We start from the raw sequence: 17,011 nt of genomic DNA on the forward strand, positions 1-17,011 counted from the left end.
AACAAAAAACAATTTGGGGATTGCATTAACCTTGAGTGTCATTTTCTTAGACCCCTCAAAACTGGAAAGAAATATGTATACGATATATTTTCTAATTATTTGAATTAATTTGATGCTGAATGAAGAAAAATCAATCTTGAAAAGCTGGTCAAGTTCTTGTTTCCTCTTTATGTCAGCTTTCCAGACATCTATCTTATGCCCTACATCTAATATTCTTTGCCTTCAACTTTTTTTTCTCCTCCTTTTGTTCAAATCTAGAAAAAGAAAGCGAAAAAACTCAAGTGCTAAAAACCCTTCTAACAATCTGTGATTTTCTTGGTTTTTGATGTTTTTGCATACATGAGTTTCTACCCTTTTGCCTTCATCAAAAAGTTACCTTCATTTCAAGAAAATGTTTCAGATTTCAATCATTGGCATTTGACAGTGGTCAATAATATATCTTTGTATGAATAAACTCATAATCTTACAGCAGTAAAAAACTCAGCTTTGTAATTGAGGAATGGTGATGACGGGCTTCATTTGATTTCAATTGATAGGAAAAAAAAGGGAAAACTCAAGCCAAAAACCAAGTCTTGCTGCTGTTTGGTCACAGTTGCAGATTTTTTCCTTTTTCCTTCCTTTCTTTTCCTCTCTTTCGCTTTCCACAGGTCACAAACTTATCAACACAAACAAACGCTCCACTGTGACAACAACAACTAAACCACAATTAAACCCCTCACAAGATTCAACATACCCACCATTTTTTACCCAAAGCCAAAATCCTCCATGAATCTAACCAACCATAAGTTTCTGATTTTTCCTCCTCCAGAGTTTAGTCCAATGCTACAATCCTCTTCTACTCTTCCTAATCAGCATAAGCTTTATTGCTTTCGAGAGTGCAACTTTAGCTAGAATCTGAAAAAAGGAGAGTTGTTGAATTCTTGCTCCTCATCCATCTTCAAGACTAGACCTTTTTCCTCTTTTTGCTCATCTCCACTGTTTTTGGTCTAGCTTGCTGAATTTGTGGGTTTGAATCTGTTGTTTTTCGTATCTGGGGTTGTGTAATTTGTCGATATAATATTAAAGTTTGGACCTTTTTGACAGTTGAAGTGGAAAGCTACTTGAAAAGGTAATTATTTTTTTAATCTTGTCTAGTATCTGTGTAAGTGGGTCTATCATATGATTTGATGATTGTACTGTTTTAGATTCTGTAGATCTTTCCGTGATTTCAAATTAATGTGCATATGCATATTGTTAAGTTGAATTTCAAATTAAAATGTGAGGGAGATTTTAAACATGACTTTGAGCATCAGCAAAAAGTTTGGAAGATTTATTTCTGTAAGAGAATATGCAAAAAGTGTTTTTATTTTTGGGCTTTACATGTTTTAAATTATCTTCTTTTCTCTTGATGAGAGAATAAATAATTTTAGTTGCTTGTTTGGACCAATGAAGCGTTGGAGTGATGAATTTTCTTTCTAGAAAGCCCAATTCTTGGTTCGGAATGTGTTAAACCATTTCTCTAATGTGTATCCAAAAGTTAATGAAAGATGCCAAATGTATATTCTTCCTTTGATGAGAATGTCTGAATTATGGGAAGTGCCTGAAAATTCAGTGCCAAGTACTTTTGGTTATTGGGAATCAGTGATTACCTCTTGTTTGTGCTATTAGCAATCGGTTAGTTGCTTGCAAAAAATGACTGAGCTTTTTCCTCTTCGATTTATCTTTTCCATTTTTTGAGCTCTAGTGAAGATACTTCGATTTCTTGAATGAAAGTGATGATAAACTAATTTCTTTGACAAAGAGGTAAAAAGGCTGATTAGGAGTGAGAGAGATAATCTTTTGATTGACGTAATTGATAATGGTTATGGACTTTCCTGAACTAGATGAGAACTATCGTTTGGTTTTCCTTGAATTTTGTGAGTTAGAAATGATACGAATATGATTATCGTTTAGAGTATCAGTTTCTTATTTTGGTCTACTGAGCGAATGAAAATCGTCCAATACCTGCATATGAAGTGAAGACACACTTTCACTAAGCTCTTGCCAGACAATCCACTGTTTGAGAATTATGAGATAATGCACACTGCATTCCGTTAGTATAAATGAGTGGTAGAATACAATATCTTTTGGTGTTAGCCAATCATAATATCTGTCTGTCACTCAACCTAAACGGATAATTATGGTGCAAGCTGCTTTTTCACTAAATTGTTGTTTGAGATCTGAAATTCTCTGATGCTGTAGCGTTTTTTAACTGGCATGGTAAAGAATATATAACAGCAAGTTTTCTGCCCCAGGTGGAGAAGTGCTTCAGTTTTTCGTTGGTCATTTGTATAAAAGTCCGGAGTCTTGATTGACCCATACGATTGTATGAAACAAGGGCTTCATGGAGAATCAGCATCAGCTTTATTTTAGCTAAAATGAAGAACCTGCAGGTTCAACTCTTTGATTTTAACCTCATTTTTGTTTTTTTAAGACAAAGCTCTCTCCTTCTGGAAGTTGCTGTGATCCTTAGTGTTAACATAAATTACTACTGTGTTCAGTTTCAGGTTTAATTATGTCAAATATTGCTCTTGGCTTATGAATTAATTAGCCTATGATTGAGTGCTGCTCTCTGTGAGGAGGCAAAAATAAAACAAAATGGAGGAAAGCTCATTCGCCTTTGTTTTACAGCCCATCAAAAATTTTAGTCATGATATGGAGAAAAAATAGAATGCCAAAAGTTCTTTCTTGTAATGGCATGGTCATTTTCCTTAGCAAATGAACATCCATCCAAAGGCTTGCAATGCCAAGATGCTTTTTGTGTTAGATCCATAAATAGCAAATTGTGTGTTTCACCAAAAGAAAACTGGGTTATCAATATGAGTATATATAAAATCACCCCAGTAATTTTATGTTCCAAGTATCCCCATTTCAATTTTGAAAAACTACTTGTTTCTTTTGCTGTTACCGTCTTGATCGGCCTTTTCTCATGATTGACGTCAACAACCTTTACAGGATCAACAAACCTCACAGGACATAAAGCCTAATCACATTTCACATGATTCCCAAATTGAGCAGGCAAATAATGCCACAGAGACTCCTGTACCAGACTCAGGCTCTGTTTCAGTATCAAGCAATGACAACAGAAAAGTATCTCGTGAAGATATTGAACTTGTAAGGCTAATTGTTATGCCTTTTCTTATACTTTCTGGGAGTTTTCATAACAAATATTGGGCTGCTTCTCTTTGATGATTTCTTGTCTTAATCTGCTGTAGGTTCAGAATTTGATAGAACGGTGTCTACAGTTGTATATGAATAGAGATGAGGTGGTAAAGACCCTACTCAATCGTGCTAGGATAGATCCAGGGTTCACAACATTAGGTACGTAGCTTCTAGTTATCAAAGCAACCTTCCATCCTTTCTTTTGTGGATAATGAGCTGTAGCTAGCCCAATATATCCTGCTGCAAGACATTTTCTGTATGACTAATTGCTGATGAGCACATAGAACAGGTTTTTAATGTAATTATAATGCTAAAACTTTCATTTTCCTTTTTCTTACATATTATACTTCTCTGTCAATAGTGTGGCAGAAATTAGAAGAAGAAAATGCGGACTTTTTCCGGGCCTACTACATAAGGCTTAAATTGAAGAAACAAATTATCTTATTCAATCATTTGCTTGAGCATCAGTATCATCTAATGAAGTATCCAGTGCCTCCCAAGGTTCCTTTAGCCCCCATGCAGAACGGAATTCATCCAGTGCCAGGTAAATCCTACCTTCTTATTTGGAAGTTAACAATACAAATGAATATCTTGGTACTGAAATAAAGTCGGATAGAAGAAGAAAAGCAACCAAATAATTGAATTAAAGTTGCATTTGTGTACAGAAACTTGCATTTTGGTATTGTATTATCATCATTATTCAATGCCACTTCTTTGCAGTGCAGTCAACAACTTACCTATGGGATACCCCGTTATACAGCATCCTCCGGTTCCTGCTACAGGACAACCTCATATTGATCCTATGGGCTATTCTGCACCTGGCTGTCACATTGTTAATGGAGTTCCTGCTCCAGGGAATTTTCATCCAATTCGGATGAATTCTGGAAACGAGTGAGAAGTCTCTTCGATCCTCTCATCTTGAACTTCATTTATTGTAAACTTTTTAATACAAAAATAATTTCAAAATTTTCCTCGATGTCAAACATGTGAAAATTTTCAAAGCTCAGCACCTTTTCTGTCGTTGATTATGCTCTTTTAGCATCCTCGATGTTTCTTCTGACAACTTCCATGTTTTCTTCTCTTGGCAGAATGGTGATCGACGCTACTGCAGCTGATGTATCACCCATTATGCCACCAAACAATGCAATGTCATCCATGTCGGATATGCCTGTAAGCCCGACGTCAGTGGCTTCCAGTGGTCACTTTCCATTCAGTGCATCAGAAATATCAGGCATTGGCGTTGATACTTCAGCACTTGACACCGCTTTTACATCTGATGTGGCAAGTTCAGTAGGACTACAACTTCCCCCAGATAATGGAGCCGGAAATTCCAGAGATTCCCTCAGATCCTTGGCTCAGATTCCATGGAATTTTAGCCTTTCGGACCTAACTGCAGATTTATCCAACTTGGGAGGTAATTCGAATTTACAGTTATCTAATTTCATATAATCTGGTAATATTTGATGATTCTTACTCTCTTGTTCCCTTCAAATACATGCAGATTTAGGAGCTCTTGGAAACTATCCTGGTTCCCCATTTTTGCCTTCCGATTCAGATATTCTACTTGATTCTCCCGAACAAGAAGATATAGGTAAGAACAGACATAGCTCTTTCCCCTACTACTTTATTAAATTTGATTAAAACTTATGGACTTGAGGACACAGCATCAACTGCCTCATCCATTAGAGGTGGTTTTATTCCATAATATACTTGAACTCTGCTGACAGAATGAATCTTTGATTTCCATTATCTGTTTGTCCGAAAATTGTGAGTATAATTTCTCTGACCTGTGGTTGGCTTTGTTTCAGTAGAGGAGTTCTTTGTTGATTCGGATTCTGTCCCTGGGCAATGCCAGCCGTCTGATGAAGAGAAGTCGTAGCCCTGAGGTGAGATAAGTTTCGTCTCCGTCATTTAGTCTAGGTTGAGGTGATGCACAATAATCATTGAAGAAGCTAAGCTAAATTTCAGCTTTCAATATTAGGCATGTGATGAGGCCTAGTTAACAACAGAGATAGGGACCCAATAATATATAGCTCCGCTCCATCTGTTGTTGTAGAAACAGGTACTATTAGTTATTCCCTTTTGTTATAATCCTAATTTATGTATTGCACATGATAACATCTCTGAAAGCAAGATTTTATCATGTTTTGTTGTATTTTCTTGACTCGAATAATAGAATTGTACTCCAGATACTGAAGTAATGTACTCATACTAATTCTGCACATGGAACACATGAAATACTTTTCATTTGTACTAGAAATGTCGGTAACAGAATAAGATGTCTAATCTCGAAAGATACAGATACAACCATTATCATCGTTCAACTGTCGCAGGCAAAGAAACAAGCAGCATCCTTTCCTCAGCTGAAGGCCATTTTTTTCTCATTTTGTGGTGCTTTCTTTGGTAGATCTGAGGGGATTGAACATCATCAGGTTGCTCATTTGGTGCTCCTGTACATATCTTCTACGACATTCTGCAATTCAATTACAATCATGTTAATCTGTGCATATGCATATATATATGTGTGTGTGTGTGTGTGTGTGTGTGTGTTGTCTAGTTTCTCGACCAATTGAGAAGGGAAATAGATATGTCCTCAGAGCTGCCTGTTACCAAACCTGATAATACTTGTAAAACTGGTTCCTTTTCTTCTTGTAAGTTGGGGTCAACAAATCACGTTCCATGTCAAATGGTATAGGATCAAGGTGAACAGCTTTGATGAACTCAAAACCCCTTAACTATCAACACCAAAATTCCATTACCCAAAGTATCATTCACAACTAAAGTATAGAGCACAAGATCCGAACAAACCTTATTTTCTTTACCAATCTTTGTTAATTCTCCAAGAATGTATTTTCTTGCTCTTGGATCTTCACATATGGTACTGAAATCTTCTGAAACTTCATTTACTTCAGCCCATTGCTTAAGAGATTCGACGTTGGGGTTGACAACAGCAACGAGAAAGGACTCATAGCTGTTGCCATAAACCCATATCTGAAACATAATGTACATATTGGTAGGGAGAATTATGACAGAACAATCTAAGACAAAATTTGAACTTTCAGATATAAGGATGGAGGTATGGACTAAAATGGATGACACAGCAATGGATGGAAAGCAGAAGCACACCATGTCAATACTAGAGGAGAGGGAGTAAATGCTCTCCAGATTCTCAACTGATACGTATTCTCCTTGGGAAAGCTTGAAAATGTTTTTCTTCCTATCAATGATCTTCATGCTCCCATCAGGCTGCCATTCACCAATATCTCCTGTTGCAAGTTTCGGTTGAGCAATATTACAAGAAAGAACATGTGAAGTAACTCAGACATTGACTTGAGAGGTTAAAAGACTTACTGTAGAAACATACCTGTGTGAAACCATTCGTCGGTCATCACTTCTTTTGTGAGATCATCACGTTTGTAATACCCTGAGAACAAGCACTTTCCTCTGATACATATTTCTCCACGAGGAGTGGTTCTTGAGAGGGCATCGTATCCCATTTCAGGAACAGATTCGAGGCATATGTCTACAACTGGCAATGGAGGGCCCACTGTATTGATCATTGTCAAATCGTCTGGCCATGCAACAAATGATGCAGCACATGTTTCTGTCAAACCTGCGGATATTGGAACAATGTGGTGTTATAAGTAGCAGTATAGTCCTCAAATTAACCAGAATATTATGCTTTAAGTATTTACGTAGAAGTTGATAACATGAAACGTTGTACTATATCAATTTACCATATCCTTGTAGAACATGAGCACAGGTCACCACACGTAAAAACGTCTCCACGCTTGATGAAAGAGGAGCTGCTCCAGAAAGGATAAGACGCAGATTCCCTCCTAGACCTTCTTTCACCTGCAGATTACAAATTTTAAGTTTTATAGGATCTTGAGGTGTGTGCCAATTCTTTCTTGGTGTCGTGATCTTTAAGGAGACAAAACAAAGAGAGAAAAGATCGACACAGCAGCTTTTATAACCTTCTTGAAAATAAGTTTGTCAAATAGTGGAGCCGCCTCAACATGCTTATAGCCTTTACGCATGTAACGCAATTTGCTGCAAATTCAAACACATGTAATCATATGAACTAGAAAGATGCATCACAATTAGAATCTTTTGCCCCACCATGATTAAAAGAAAGCAGAGACGCTGTTGTCAAATGTTCTTTCTCCAGAAAAGCTTGTATCATTGGAAGCAAATAGTACTTACTAGGAATAGGCGGCATTGAAGAGTGTATGTCTGAGGATACCCGCAGAAGAAAGCTTCCCCAGCAAACCTGGAAATAGTAATAAAGTTATAGAACTTTGCATCTTATTTTCTTATTTCTTCACCATTTTGTGAACTATATTTTATCTTGATTCCACACAATATGACTTACATTCTCTTCATCAAACCCAAGTAAGGAAATTTTCAGATTTCACTAAAGCATATTGTTCTCCGTTGGAATTTACACTGGCAATGAACTTTTTCTCCCCCCCCCCCCCCCCCTTCCTAATGCATTGATTATATCATAATTCTAAAGTACCTGCATATATCCTGTCTAGCACACGGGGAACAGCACACAACACAGTTGGTTTCAGCTCTTTGATGTCGTCAAGCAATTGTTTTATATCCTGAAGAAACACTTGAACATCAGAATCAGTCATTTGAGAGTATGATGGGTAGTAAAAAAAACTGTGATCCCTTACATTCTTTACTTACCTTATGCCAAAATCCAATTGAAGCACCTTTTGAGATGAAAAGTTCTTCAATGACCCGATCAAAAATATGTGCCAAAGGGAGATAGGACAAAAATACATCTCTTTCACTAAACTGCATCATAAGTGATCAAAACAAAAAGTCGCAAGTTTATTGTGTAAGGAGAAATACTTAATCTAGACATTTGAATGTTCTTGGACATGATTATGGAAGTGGATGTAACAGTGACTTAGAAAAGAATATGAATTTCACCTCTTGGTTCATGCTCTCTAAATGGTGATTCACACCAGATATAATTGAAAGAATGCTCTCGTTGGAAATCATTACTCCCTTCGGATCACCTGTTGTTCCACTTGTATACATTATCGTACAAATGTCTGTCTTCTTCTTGATTGGGATGTCAAATTGCTTGTTCACTCCCTGCAGGAAATCATGAGGGATTTAAAAGAACAATTGCCAATTGATTTCAGAAGCCAAACCAAAAGAAAAAAAAGAGACAGAAAAGAAAAGAAGAAAGAAAAAAGAAACGTATACAGCGGTTTACCAGAAGCAAAAACTCATTCCAAGAATATATCTGTGAGCCAAAATTTCCAGCCACCTGCTTTTGCTCTGGAGTGACCTCTCCGAAGCTTACAATAGCTGAAAATTTGTGTGAGTTAATGATCTCAATGATCGTTCTATGATCTAAAAAGATAAAAACATAGAAAACTCAGAAACATGCAACTTACTTTTCAAGTAATTTTCAGTGCTGGGAAATGTCTTCAGCACCTGTAGTTTAGAGAGTTAGGAATGAGCAGTTGCTAAACCAGCCAACTGCTCCAGTAATAAGGAAAAACGAAAGAGAGAAAGATACCTCAGAAATTTTAGTTTCTTCTATAAAAGCAATTGAAATCTCAGCATGACAGATAATGTACTCCACGGCACCAGCACCTAAAAAACCACAAGCAGAAGGTGTGAAAAAAGCCAACAGATAACCAAATACAAAGAAAATTAGATGAGTTCTTTGTAGGTCTTCATCAATGGTGGAAGAGTAAATATTCTATTCAAATTTTTGGAAGGCAGACACTCATTCTCCATTCTTATGCCAGTTGACGTGATGGGATCAACATCTACTAAAATTGTGAATCATGAAAATTCAACTACTCCTAAATACGTGGATATTCAAAAGCTCTAACTATTCCCCCTGGTCTTCTCCTCATTTGTCCTCTTAGATGATCTGGAAGAAGTGGGTTGAGAGATGTATGAACGGACATACCTAGAGTGTCGTATAACGGTACACAACAGAGACCATGTGCATTGCAGGCCTGCAAAAAGTGTAACATTATTAGAATATACATACAAACTAAGCAATCAAGAACAAAATTATCCGATTCTTCACCAAGCATTTTTGCTGATGCATAGAGCATCTGATTGAAGTTCTGCTGTGGTACAAAATGACATTTACCAACAAGATAAAGAATCAATCAGTGAAACAGTGAAAATACAAAAACATACAAGATTGCTGCTGGAAAGCGATTAGTAATAATGGATGAATACACAATAAATAAAGGCATTAGTTTCTTATCGCCGGCCTTATGAGTGACGCAAAAATACCTGCATGCTGATAACCCAGCGTGAGCAATTGGCACCATAGATCCCGCATCTGCCACCCTGTGTCAAACGCATAACGATCACTGCTCAATAGGCAAATAAACCTAAATTATAATACCTTCAGATAATTCTGGAAAATCCATCTTTTTACCATCATAAACAAGAAACGGATTCTTGACAAAGTCAGTTCGAAAGGAAAGATCCCATTGAAAAACTTAAGTAATTATATGTACAGCATTTAGTTTCCCAATTGAAAATGAAGATTGAGGTTGTCATTAAATTCAAACTTGTTTACAATTTCATGTAACCCCTCAACATTCATTTGAGCTCAAATGTGCCAGAATCTTACTTGCATAACGCCGCATGAGCGAATGGATGCTCCAACTTGTAAGACTAAGTCATGTACTTCTTTGTAAGTTAACCACACATATCCACCTGCCTGCAAAATACTCACATAGTAACAACTTCAAAATTAGGTCCATCTTCAGCCCCACCCCCCCAACAACAACCAAAAAAAAAAAAGAATGATCGTACATTCCCTTCTACCATTTCCCGCTCTCCCAGCATCCGATTATTGGAGTATTTCTTCAGAGACTGGCTGTAACGAACGAGGCCAAGATAATAATGTTAGTGATCTGATCATGATTCAGTTAAAGAATTAATATTCCCTCAAATTAAGGTTTATAATTTGATCATTACGAATAGGAAATGTTCTCCAAGAAAAGTTAATAATATCAATTTCCAAACCTTCATCAGCTTAGCAAAGTTGCAGTACTGTTTCATTTCCATGCACAACAACAAAACACTTAACTCTGTACTGCAGTCATCACGTACTTTTTATATATGTATATATATAATTATTATTATTTTTCAATCACATTATTTGTTTTCTTTAGTTGATTCTGGGAACGATCACCTTTCTCTCTCAACAAATTAAAAAGATTCTCTCTCTCTCTCTCTCTCTCTGTGGTTGTATCATGTTAATAATAGCAAAAGGGTTCTCACCAGAAACTATCCCAGCAGCTTTCAAGTCCTTGAGGCAGTGGCCTGAATCCATCTTTCACAAGCACATTTCTGTAAACTGGTCCAACTGATGGCTTCCCATCTTTTGCCTCTTTTGCCTCTTCAATCTCTACAATGAACTTCTTCCTTCCTCCCATCTCCATCTCTCTCTCTCTTTTTGTGTATAGAGTTTTTCTTCAATTGTTGATGATAGCAACTAAAAGCATTGAAGCTGCCATCTTATAAAGTAAAAGTTTTGGCATTATCTCTATTAAGTTTGTCAAGATTGTTGGTGGCCGAACCGTGAGTCATTAACTTTCTGATTCCCCAACCACCTAACCTTCTGGTTGACTAGACTTTGCTTTTTTGGGAAGAAAACAGATATTTGCCTTATGCATGGATTACATCAACCATCTTTGAACTTATTTCTCATCTTTTTCTTTAAACGTTGGGGGTCTACTCCCCATTTTTTAATCGGATCATACAACTTTACGTACAAATATGCAAGACAAAAACTACTTTTTAGTTTATTTTTTCCCCTTCATTATAGTGTAAAGAAGCCTACCTGTCTTCGCTCTGGTGTCATAGTTTGAACTTTTAGCTTAAAGGGTCACTGGATTTAGCATAATGGGTTTTATGTATTCTGAAGTGCGAATAAAAGCATAACTTCATGTTATAAAAAACTGTGATCCCTTGTCAGAATTATGTGTTTCATTGATCCCAGTACATAAAACCAATTCCCATACAGAGAACTCCTAGTCTTCACTTCAACAGTAACTATTACATCGTAAAAGATCTTAGAACAGTCTTTTATTCGTGTGTCAAAGAAGCCATAGATGACCACCCTTTGAGGCAGCATATATATCACGACAAATGTTTGAGTTCAACCCTGCATTATCCAAGAAACATATCAGCAACTTGTCTGAACATTGTTTAAAGAGAGAATATAATCAAGAAAACCTAGATTATGCAGGTGTTTACTTGGAACAGTTGAAGTTCTTGTCTATCGCAGGCATATTATAGTCTACTCCACATTTTTTGGGCAGCAGAGGGAAGCGCTTGGGATCATAGTCAAAATGAGAAAGTGCTTGCTTCCCACAGTCACAAGAGGCCACTCGATCAGCTTTCGTTTTTGCAATGGCTGCCAAGTTCTTGAGGCCTGAGCAACATTGTGGCGTCACGTCTTTGCCTTGCAGGAACTTCAGGCATGGCGACAGATCACGTACTACTTCCGCACATGAAGGTACAGATACGACCGATTTTGAAATGAGCAAGAGAAAGACAAGAACGTAAAAGACACGACTCATTCTCAGTCGAGCCTAAAAGAGAATGCGCATTTAGATATGCCTGAAGGAGTGTGGAAAGATGAAGCTTATATAGGATGTTCAGAGGGTTGGTTCAGTTTTCTTGTAATTGTTTCTTCTACGTCAGCCAAATGTGTGGTTGTTTCTGCCACGGGATGTGCATGTAACATCTGCATGCTTCCAGTGCCGTTTTCAACATGTGAAGGAGCATATTGCTTAGACTCATAGTCCAGTGTCATGGCATTTTTGCGATATTACACCAGATTCATAGAGTGTGACACTTCCAATGAAGTGTCGACATGCATCATGCTTGAACGCTGCAGTGCTAGACGTGTCCATGCTGCAAATATGTGGCACTAATGAGATGATATTTCGATGTGTCTGTGCATTTTGAGTAAATTTATTCTTCCAATAGTTAATAAAACACATGAATAAGGAAAAAGTCAGAGGACAGAAGAGTGTAATGGCAATATAATGAATGCTAATATATGAACAGGACCCAACTAAGTGTAGTATCTATTTACATTCGGTGATATTACAAGCATTTATAATCCGTGCATCTGGGACGAAAGAGTTTTTAAGATTGCAGCTTGGCATCAGTAGGTCGTTTACTGTACAGTGAGCCTGTGCCCGACACTTCAGAATTGGAGGGAGCTGCGGCGGTGAGAGGCTGAAAGTTTGTGTTTCCGACGAACCAGTAGAGAGCCCATTTCAGGTTACAAAGCGTGTACTTAAGAGCTTTGGTCCAATTCTCCTGTTTATTGAAGCTCTGGGTGATGGAGTAATTTTCCACTTTGTCATTCTCAATCCTGCAAATACATGCATCTGACTGTCACAGCCCTGAACAGATTGATATATATTCAGATGGAACTACATAGCTCTCATGAAAATGTAAGCACCCTTGTGATTCCAGCACCAAGAACAAATGAATCTTTAAGATGATAGTAAACATCAGGATCATATAGAAAATGCCATGCATTTTCCTGAAATCGGAAATTGTTCTTCATTGTGACTTTTTGTATTCAATTGAAAATTTCTATTTGCGTCGAAATACTTAAAACATATTTTCGTACCTCCACCATATACCATCTAATGCACTTATAGTCTTATACAACTTGATCCACTTACTTGTACGGAAGCTTGAAACATTTCTCAGGTGGAATATTGTTTTCTTTATCCTTTAGGTTGGCAAACTCAGCGAAGTCCTTTAAGCAGGTTAAGAACAATGTCATTGCTTTGTCATAGCGAGTGCTCCAGAATACATTTACAGGACCAAAACTGAGAAAGACAAGGATTAGCAATGTCAACATGCAAGTAGTATCATCCCTGTTGGCTTACTCAAGTACACAGTGATGCTCGGTTCAAATTAAAAAGCAGAAAAAGCCGTTAAAGAGCAAATTAACAAATAAAAAAACAAGAATTTTTGTAACCATAGAAATATACAAATCGCGTTAAGGACATGCTCAGTTCAGTTAATAATGTCGAAAGAACTAAAAATAGCTCATTGAGTCCTGAACGAGCAGGCATTGTAGAGACAACTTAGACCCAGTTATCAATCCTGAACGAGCAGGCATTGTATGGTTTTCCTCCCGTTGGTGGCTATATGCAGCAGTTACACATTAATTCAAGTTCAGAAATAAAAGTGCAAAGGAAACTTTTCAACTTACAGCTCGTAAGTATTGTTGCCGGTGTCCATTATGCGAGGATAACTTCCCATAGGAAGAATTTTAATGCGATATCTGGAACCAATAAATTAAGGAATAAAAGTTCAAAAGAACAGAATAACATTTTCACATTCAGTTTCATTTCCATTCTGGAAGTTCACGATTCAAATATTTCAGACAATTCTACTGTCGCATCGCAATGCTTGAGCATAAAAACTAAAATAACATAAGAAACAAAGTGAGGAGTAAAAAAGCTACATTAGAACTCAAACTAAAGTTCATTGGTATGAATCAATGGAGAAGAGTATTCGTCTACAAGTAGATCAGCATTATATAAGAAGGGTAGAGAGACCAAGTAAAACATCTAACAACAGAGAATCCCAAAACAGTATACAGACATTTGCTTTATAAAGGATACTGAAACTTTGGCCTGAAATATTGAGCCATTGTATGAAGGAGGAGGCAAGCTTGGCCCCATGCAGCATTTATCTCATCCCATTCAACCTAAGCAATGAGAAACTGCAATCAAAGACAGATATTTGGAAATACAAATACCATAACCGCTGACATATTGTTAATCTAATTTATATACCTGAACTTTAGGAAGTCTTCCCAGGCGGAAGTTGTTAATGGTTCCAAACTCTCCATCATACCAAATAGGGAAGGCATCATTTAGAACATTAGTACGCTTCAACAACTCCAAATGAGCTTGTGAAACTTCAATCTTGGCCAGAATTGCATCCCGCTCTTCCTATTCACTTTAACTTTCTGGTTAGATAATTTCAGAGTAAATCTTGCCAGGAGCAGAATTATTGCAAAAATAGGAGCAAGGATATGTGTTTTTCCAGTGTCATTATCTTTTAACGTTGATGAGACATGGCTGTTTTCAATTCCAGTAAGGCATAACAGGACAACGGGTTCTAAGGGCCACAAAATCCAATCCCCCCTACCCAAGATTTCTCCCCTCCTTTTCGATGGTATTCCAGATATAAGATAAACATGTTGTCCACAAGAAGGGAAGCTGAAGCAGACCTGATGTGAGATCATCTGAAACTGGAAGTTATTAAACTCCTGCCAATATCTGGAGAATACGGTGTTAAACTTAGATTAAAAAATAGGAAGTCAGTACCCAGTGTATGAATCAACAACCAACAGAATGAATAGAAGTAGCATATTACTGTTAAAATACTTCACCAGTAACAACTCAAATACACATGTCCCAGTTATGATGCTGAAGTTCATAGGCAATTACCGCTCTTCTAACTCTTTAAAGCGGCTAGACTTTGATTCCAGTTCCTTTAGTTCAGCAGTTACTTCTGCACATTGTTTCTCTGTTTCTGCTATTGCTGCTTCAAGTTTTCGTTCTTCTTCTTCTATCTTATGTGAAATTGAAACATAAAAAAGTCAATCTTTTGGATTCATATTAGATATTTCAGGCCAAATTTGCTGCTCACAGTAAGAAGCGAGGAACAATGCAAAATGACTTGGACTGTTATGGCTTTTACTTTGATTACTAGACATAAGAAATAAGTACAGAATATGGGATTATATGTCCTCATCATAAGCATTTGAATATCAAGGTCTGCTCAACCTCCCACAGTCTGCTGAACAGCTAACTTCCAGGCTAACTAAAGCTTTAACAGAATTAACAAATACAAACCCCCTAGCCAATCACAAGCAAACTCTAAAGAGAAGAAGGAAATGGTAAAAGTGAATAAGCACCTTCAGTTTCTCCTTAAGAAACTCAGCCTCACTAAGAACAGTTTTTGCTTCCCCCTCCAAGCGCTGAAGACAGGCTTCATATGCTTTTATGTCCCTGTTCACATCTTCGACCTCTTTATCAAGTTTATCAGACAACACACGCATGCATTCAAGACATAAAGGCTGCTCAACCTGCATAAAATATGAACAGAACAAAAAAGGAATGGTAAAGAAAAATGACATTAAGTCATGAATGTATGATCAGTGGCACAATAATATGGTACAGATAGTTTGATTATGTGCACCTGTGTCTGAGTCGTGGCAATATCAAATGCACGATTTAGGACCGTTATGGTGGAATCAAATCCCGAATTGTGTGGTTGCATAGGAGTGTTAGTGGGCCCACCCTCAGGTGATGGCATAGTGGACCCGCTTCCATCAGCTCCAGGCTCACATTTATATACTGAAGCAGCTGGTGGAGGTAATACAACAAATGACTCGTCTATTGCCTTTCCAGAGTGGCTAGCATCAGGATGCAGGGCTCCACCTCGAGGACGAGGAGGAACTCCTGCTGTCTGATTCCTTTGTTTTGGCAACACGACAAATGAAAGGTCCATCCGCGTTGAACTTACAATACTACCAGTCCCCAGTACTGAAGAACCTTGCATCCCTGCACATGTTATCCCACAATTATCTACGCAGAAGCATCATGTAGTTAATCTGAGAGCAATGCTAACTCTACCATCTCAGGATGCTGAAGTCTCAAAATTCTCATGGTCCCTAGCTTTAAGGTAAAGCACATAAATCGTAAGATATTTACATATTGAGTTACTGTTTGAAACAAACAAAAAAGCATGTTCGTCAGTAACCATATCAAAGTCACTCGAGGCTATTCCATTTGTTCAAGATAGGAAATTACTCAACATGGATTGAACTATATGATCGATAAAATCAAGCTAGTAGAAACTGCTATTGTAATTCTGTTCCCTAAGGGCCTCCACCGTTGAACGAGAAAATAGGAAGGGCAAAAAAACGACAAACTAATCCACGCCTACATAATTATCTTGGCATGGAAACACAGCCAAGTAATAGTTTTGCCTATGTAATGGAGCAAAGTAGAAATCTTTGCTCAAGCATTCCAACTCAAACAATATCTGGATTGCTAAAAAATGAGTGTCTCGCTCAAAACTCCCAATATTTACCCATATCAATCATAAAAAGCATTCTCTAAAAGCTATTGTGTTCTTCCACTAAAGAATTAGGTCCAAGTGTTTCATATACAGAATTCCATAGCTCAATTCAAGTGAAAAAAGAAAAATTCAAAAAACAACAAGCCCTAACCTGACGCTAGGAATTTATCCGCATAAGCATCGACTCCAACAATGCACAGGCTGTGGCGGCAGTTTTGGCAGAGGAACCGCGGAAGATTAGGGTCCGCCGGCAGGATCCGACCCTTATCGGGAATGTTGGTCCCGCTTCCATTATTCTTCATTTCAGGTTAAATTTCCTTATTAATCGGTTAATGATTGGATTTCAGCCCCAGTGTTCTACTATTTCTTGACAATTTAGCGGCTGAATTGTTCTGCTGGTAAAGTTAAGAGAGAGAAATAGACGACATCCTCCTACATATACAGAATACTACGGACTCTGAATTTAGGGGTCTCATTGAGATTCACATAAATTGAGGGGGGAACCATTTAGTTATCAAAATATTTGGGGTCTTTTTATGTAAATTCACCAAAGAAGTAACACATGGGATAGTAGATTTGGGTAAAATACGAGTTGGGCCAGAAGCCTATGGTTCCAAAAAGCCCAGTTATGAGAATGGTTTGGTCTGGAGTATCATTATTGGGCTTTCTAGAAAGTGAGCCTGAA

General features: G+C 37.5%; 3 protein-coding genes across 8 annotated transcripts; 1 reads left to right on the forward strand and 2 right to left on the reverse strand.

The window, feature by feature from the left end:
- Positions 1 to 217: 217 nt before the first annotated feature.
- Positions 218 to 5,681, forward strand: LOC105173611 (uncharacterized). Of its 4 annotated transcripts, none has more exons than XM_088884455.1 (10): positions 218 to 1,108; positions 2,274 to 2,411; positions 2,974 to 3,132; positions 3,234 to 3,339; positions 3,542 to 3,724; positions 3,906 to 4,071; positions 4,269 to 4,594; positions 4,682 to 4,771; positions 4,992 to 5,066; positions 5,514 to 5,681. In XM_088884455.1, the coding sequence occupies exons 2-9, from the start codon at positions 2,397 to 2,399 to the stop codon at positions 5,057 to 5,059; spliced, it is 1,113 nt and encodes a 370-aa protein (XP_088740581.1). In that variant the 5' UTR covers positions 218 to 1,108; positions 2,274 to 2,396; the 3' UTR covers positions 5,060 to 5,066; positions 5,514 to 5,681. The 4 variants fall into 4 exon arrangements, with proteins under 4 accessions (XP_088740581.1, XP_011093731.2, XP_088740576.1 ...); XM_088884450.1 differs by having other exon boundaries at positions 221 to 1,108; positions 4,989 to 5,066; XM_011095429.3 differs by lacking the exon at positions 5,514 to 5,681 and having other exon boundaries at positions 219 to 1,108; positions 4,992 to 5,402.
- LOC105173600 (long chain acyl-CoA synthetase 4) lies at positions 5,396 to 10,691 on the reverse strand. 2 transcript variants are annotated; one of them, XM_088884427.1, is made up of 19 exons: positions 10,471 to 10,691; positions 10,012 to 10,063; positions 9,815 to 9,904; positions 9,469 to 9,525; positions 9,131 to 9,179; positions 8,729 to 8,805; positions 8,604 to 8,643; positions 8,420 to 8,514; positions 8,128 to 8,295; positions 7,879 to 7,989; positions 7,703 to 7,790; positions 7,387 to 7,453; positions 7,158 to 7,233; positions 6,918 to 7,035; positions 6,545 to 6,793; positions 6,307 to 6,446; positions 5,989 to 6,171; positions 5,796 to 5,915; positions 5,396 to 5,653 (listed from the first exon to the last, which is right to left on the reverse strand). In XM_088884427.1, exons 1-19 carry the CDS (start codon positions 10,629 to 10,631, stop codon positions 5,618 to 5,620), a joined length of 1,977 nt encoding a protein of 658 aa, XP_088740553.1. In that variant the 5' UTR covers positions 10,632 to 10,691; the 3' UTR covers positions 5,396 to 5,617. The 2 variants fall into 2 exon arrangements, with proteins under 2 accessions (XP_088740553.1, XP_011093712.2); XM_011095410.3 differs by having other exon boundaries at positions 10,000 to 10,063.
- Positions 10,692 to 12,159: 1,468 nt separating this feature from the next.
- Positions 12,160 to 16,807, reverse strand: ATG6 (AUTOPHAGY 6). 2 transcript variants are annotated; one of them, XM_088884428.1, is made up of 10 exons: positions 16,478 to 16,807; positions 15,442 to 15,806; positions 15,158 to 15,328; positions 14,688 to 14,812; positions 14,468 to 14,516; positions 14,028 to 14,186; positions 13,854 to 13,939; positions 13,439 to 13,516; positions 12,900 to 13,049; positions 12,160 to 12,580 (listed from the first exon to the last, which is right to left on the reverse strand). In XM_088884428.1, the coding sequence occupies exons 1-10, from the start codon at positions 16,626 to 16,628 to the stop codon at positions 12,349 to 12,351; spliced, it is 1,566 nt and encodes a 521-aa protein (XP_088740554.1). In that variant the 5' UTR covers positions 16,629 to 16,807; the 3' UTR covers positions 12,160 to 12,348. The 2 variants fall into 2 exon arrangements, with proteins under 2 accessions (XP_088740554.1, XP_088740558.1); XM_088884432.1 differs by having other exon boundaries at positions 13,439 to 13,510; positions 16,478 to 16,806.
- Between the last annotated feature and the right edge of the window lie 204 nt (positions 16,808 to 17,011).

Source organism: Sesamum indicum, linkage group LG1 (assembly GCF_026168435.1).
Source record: "Sesamum indicum cultivar Baizhima isolate 11 linkage group LG1, ASM2616843v1, whole genome shotgun sequence".
Lineage (NCBI taxonomy): Eukaryota > Viridiplantae > Streptophyta > Magnoliopsida > Lamiales > Pedaliaceae > Sesamum > Sesamum indicum.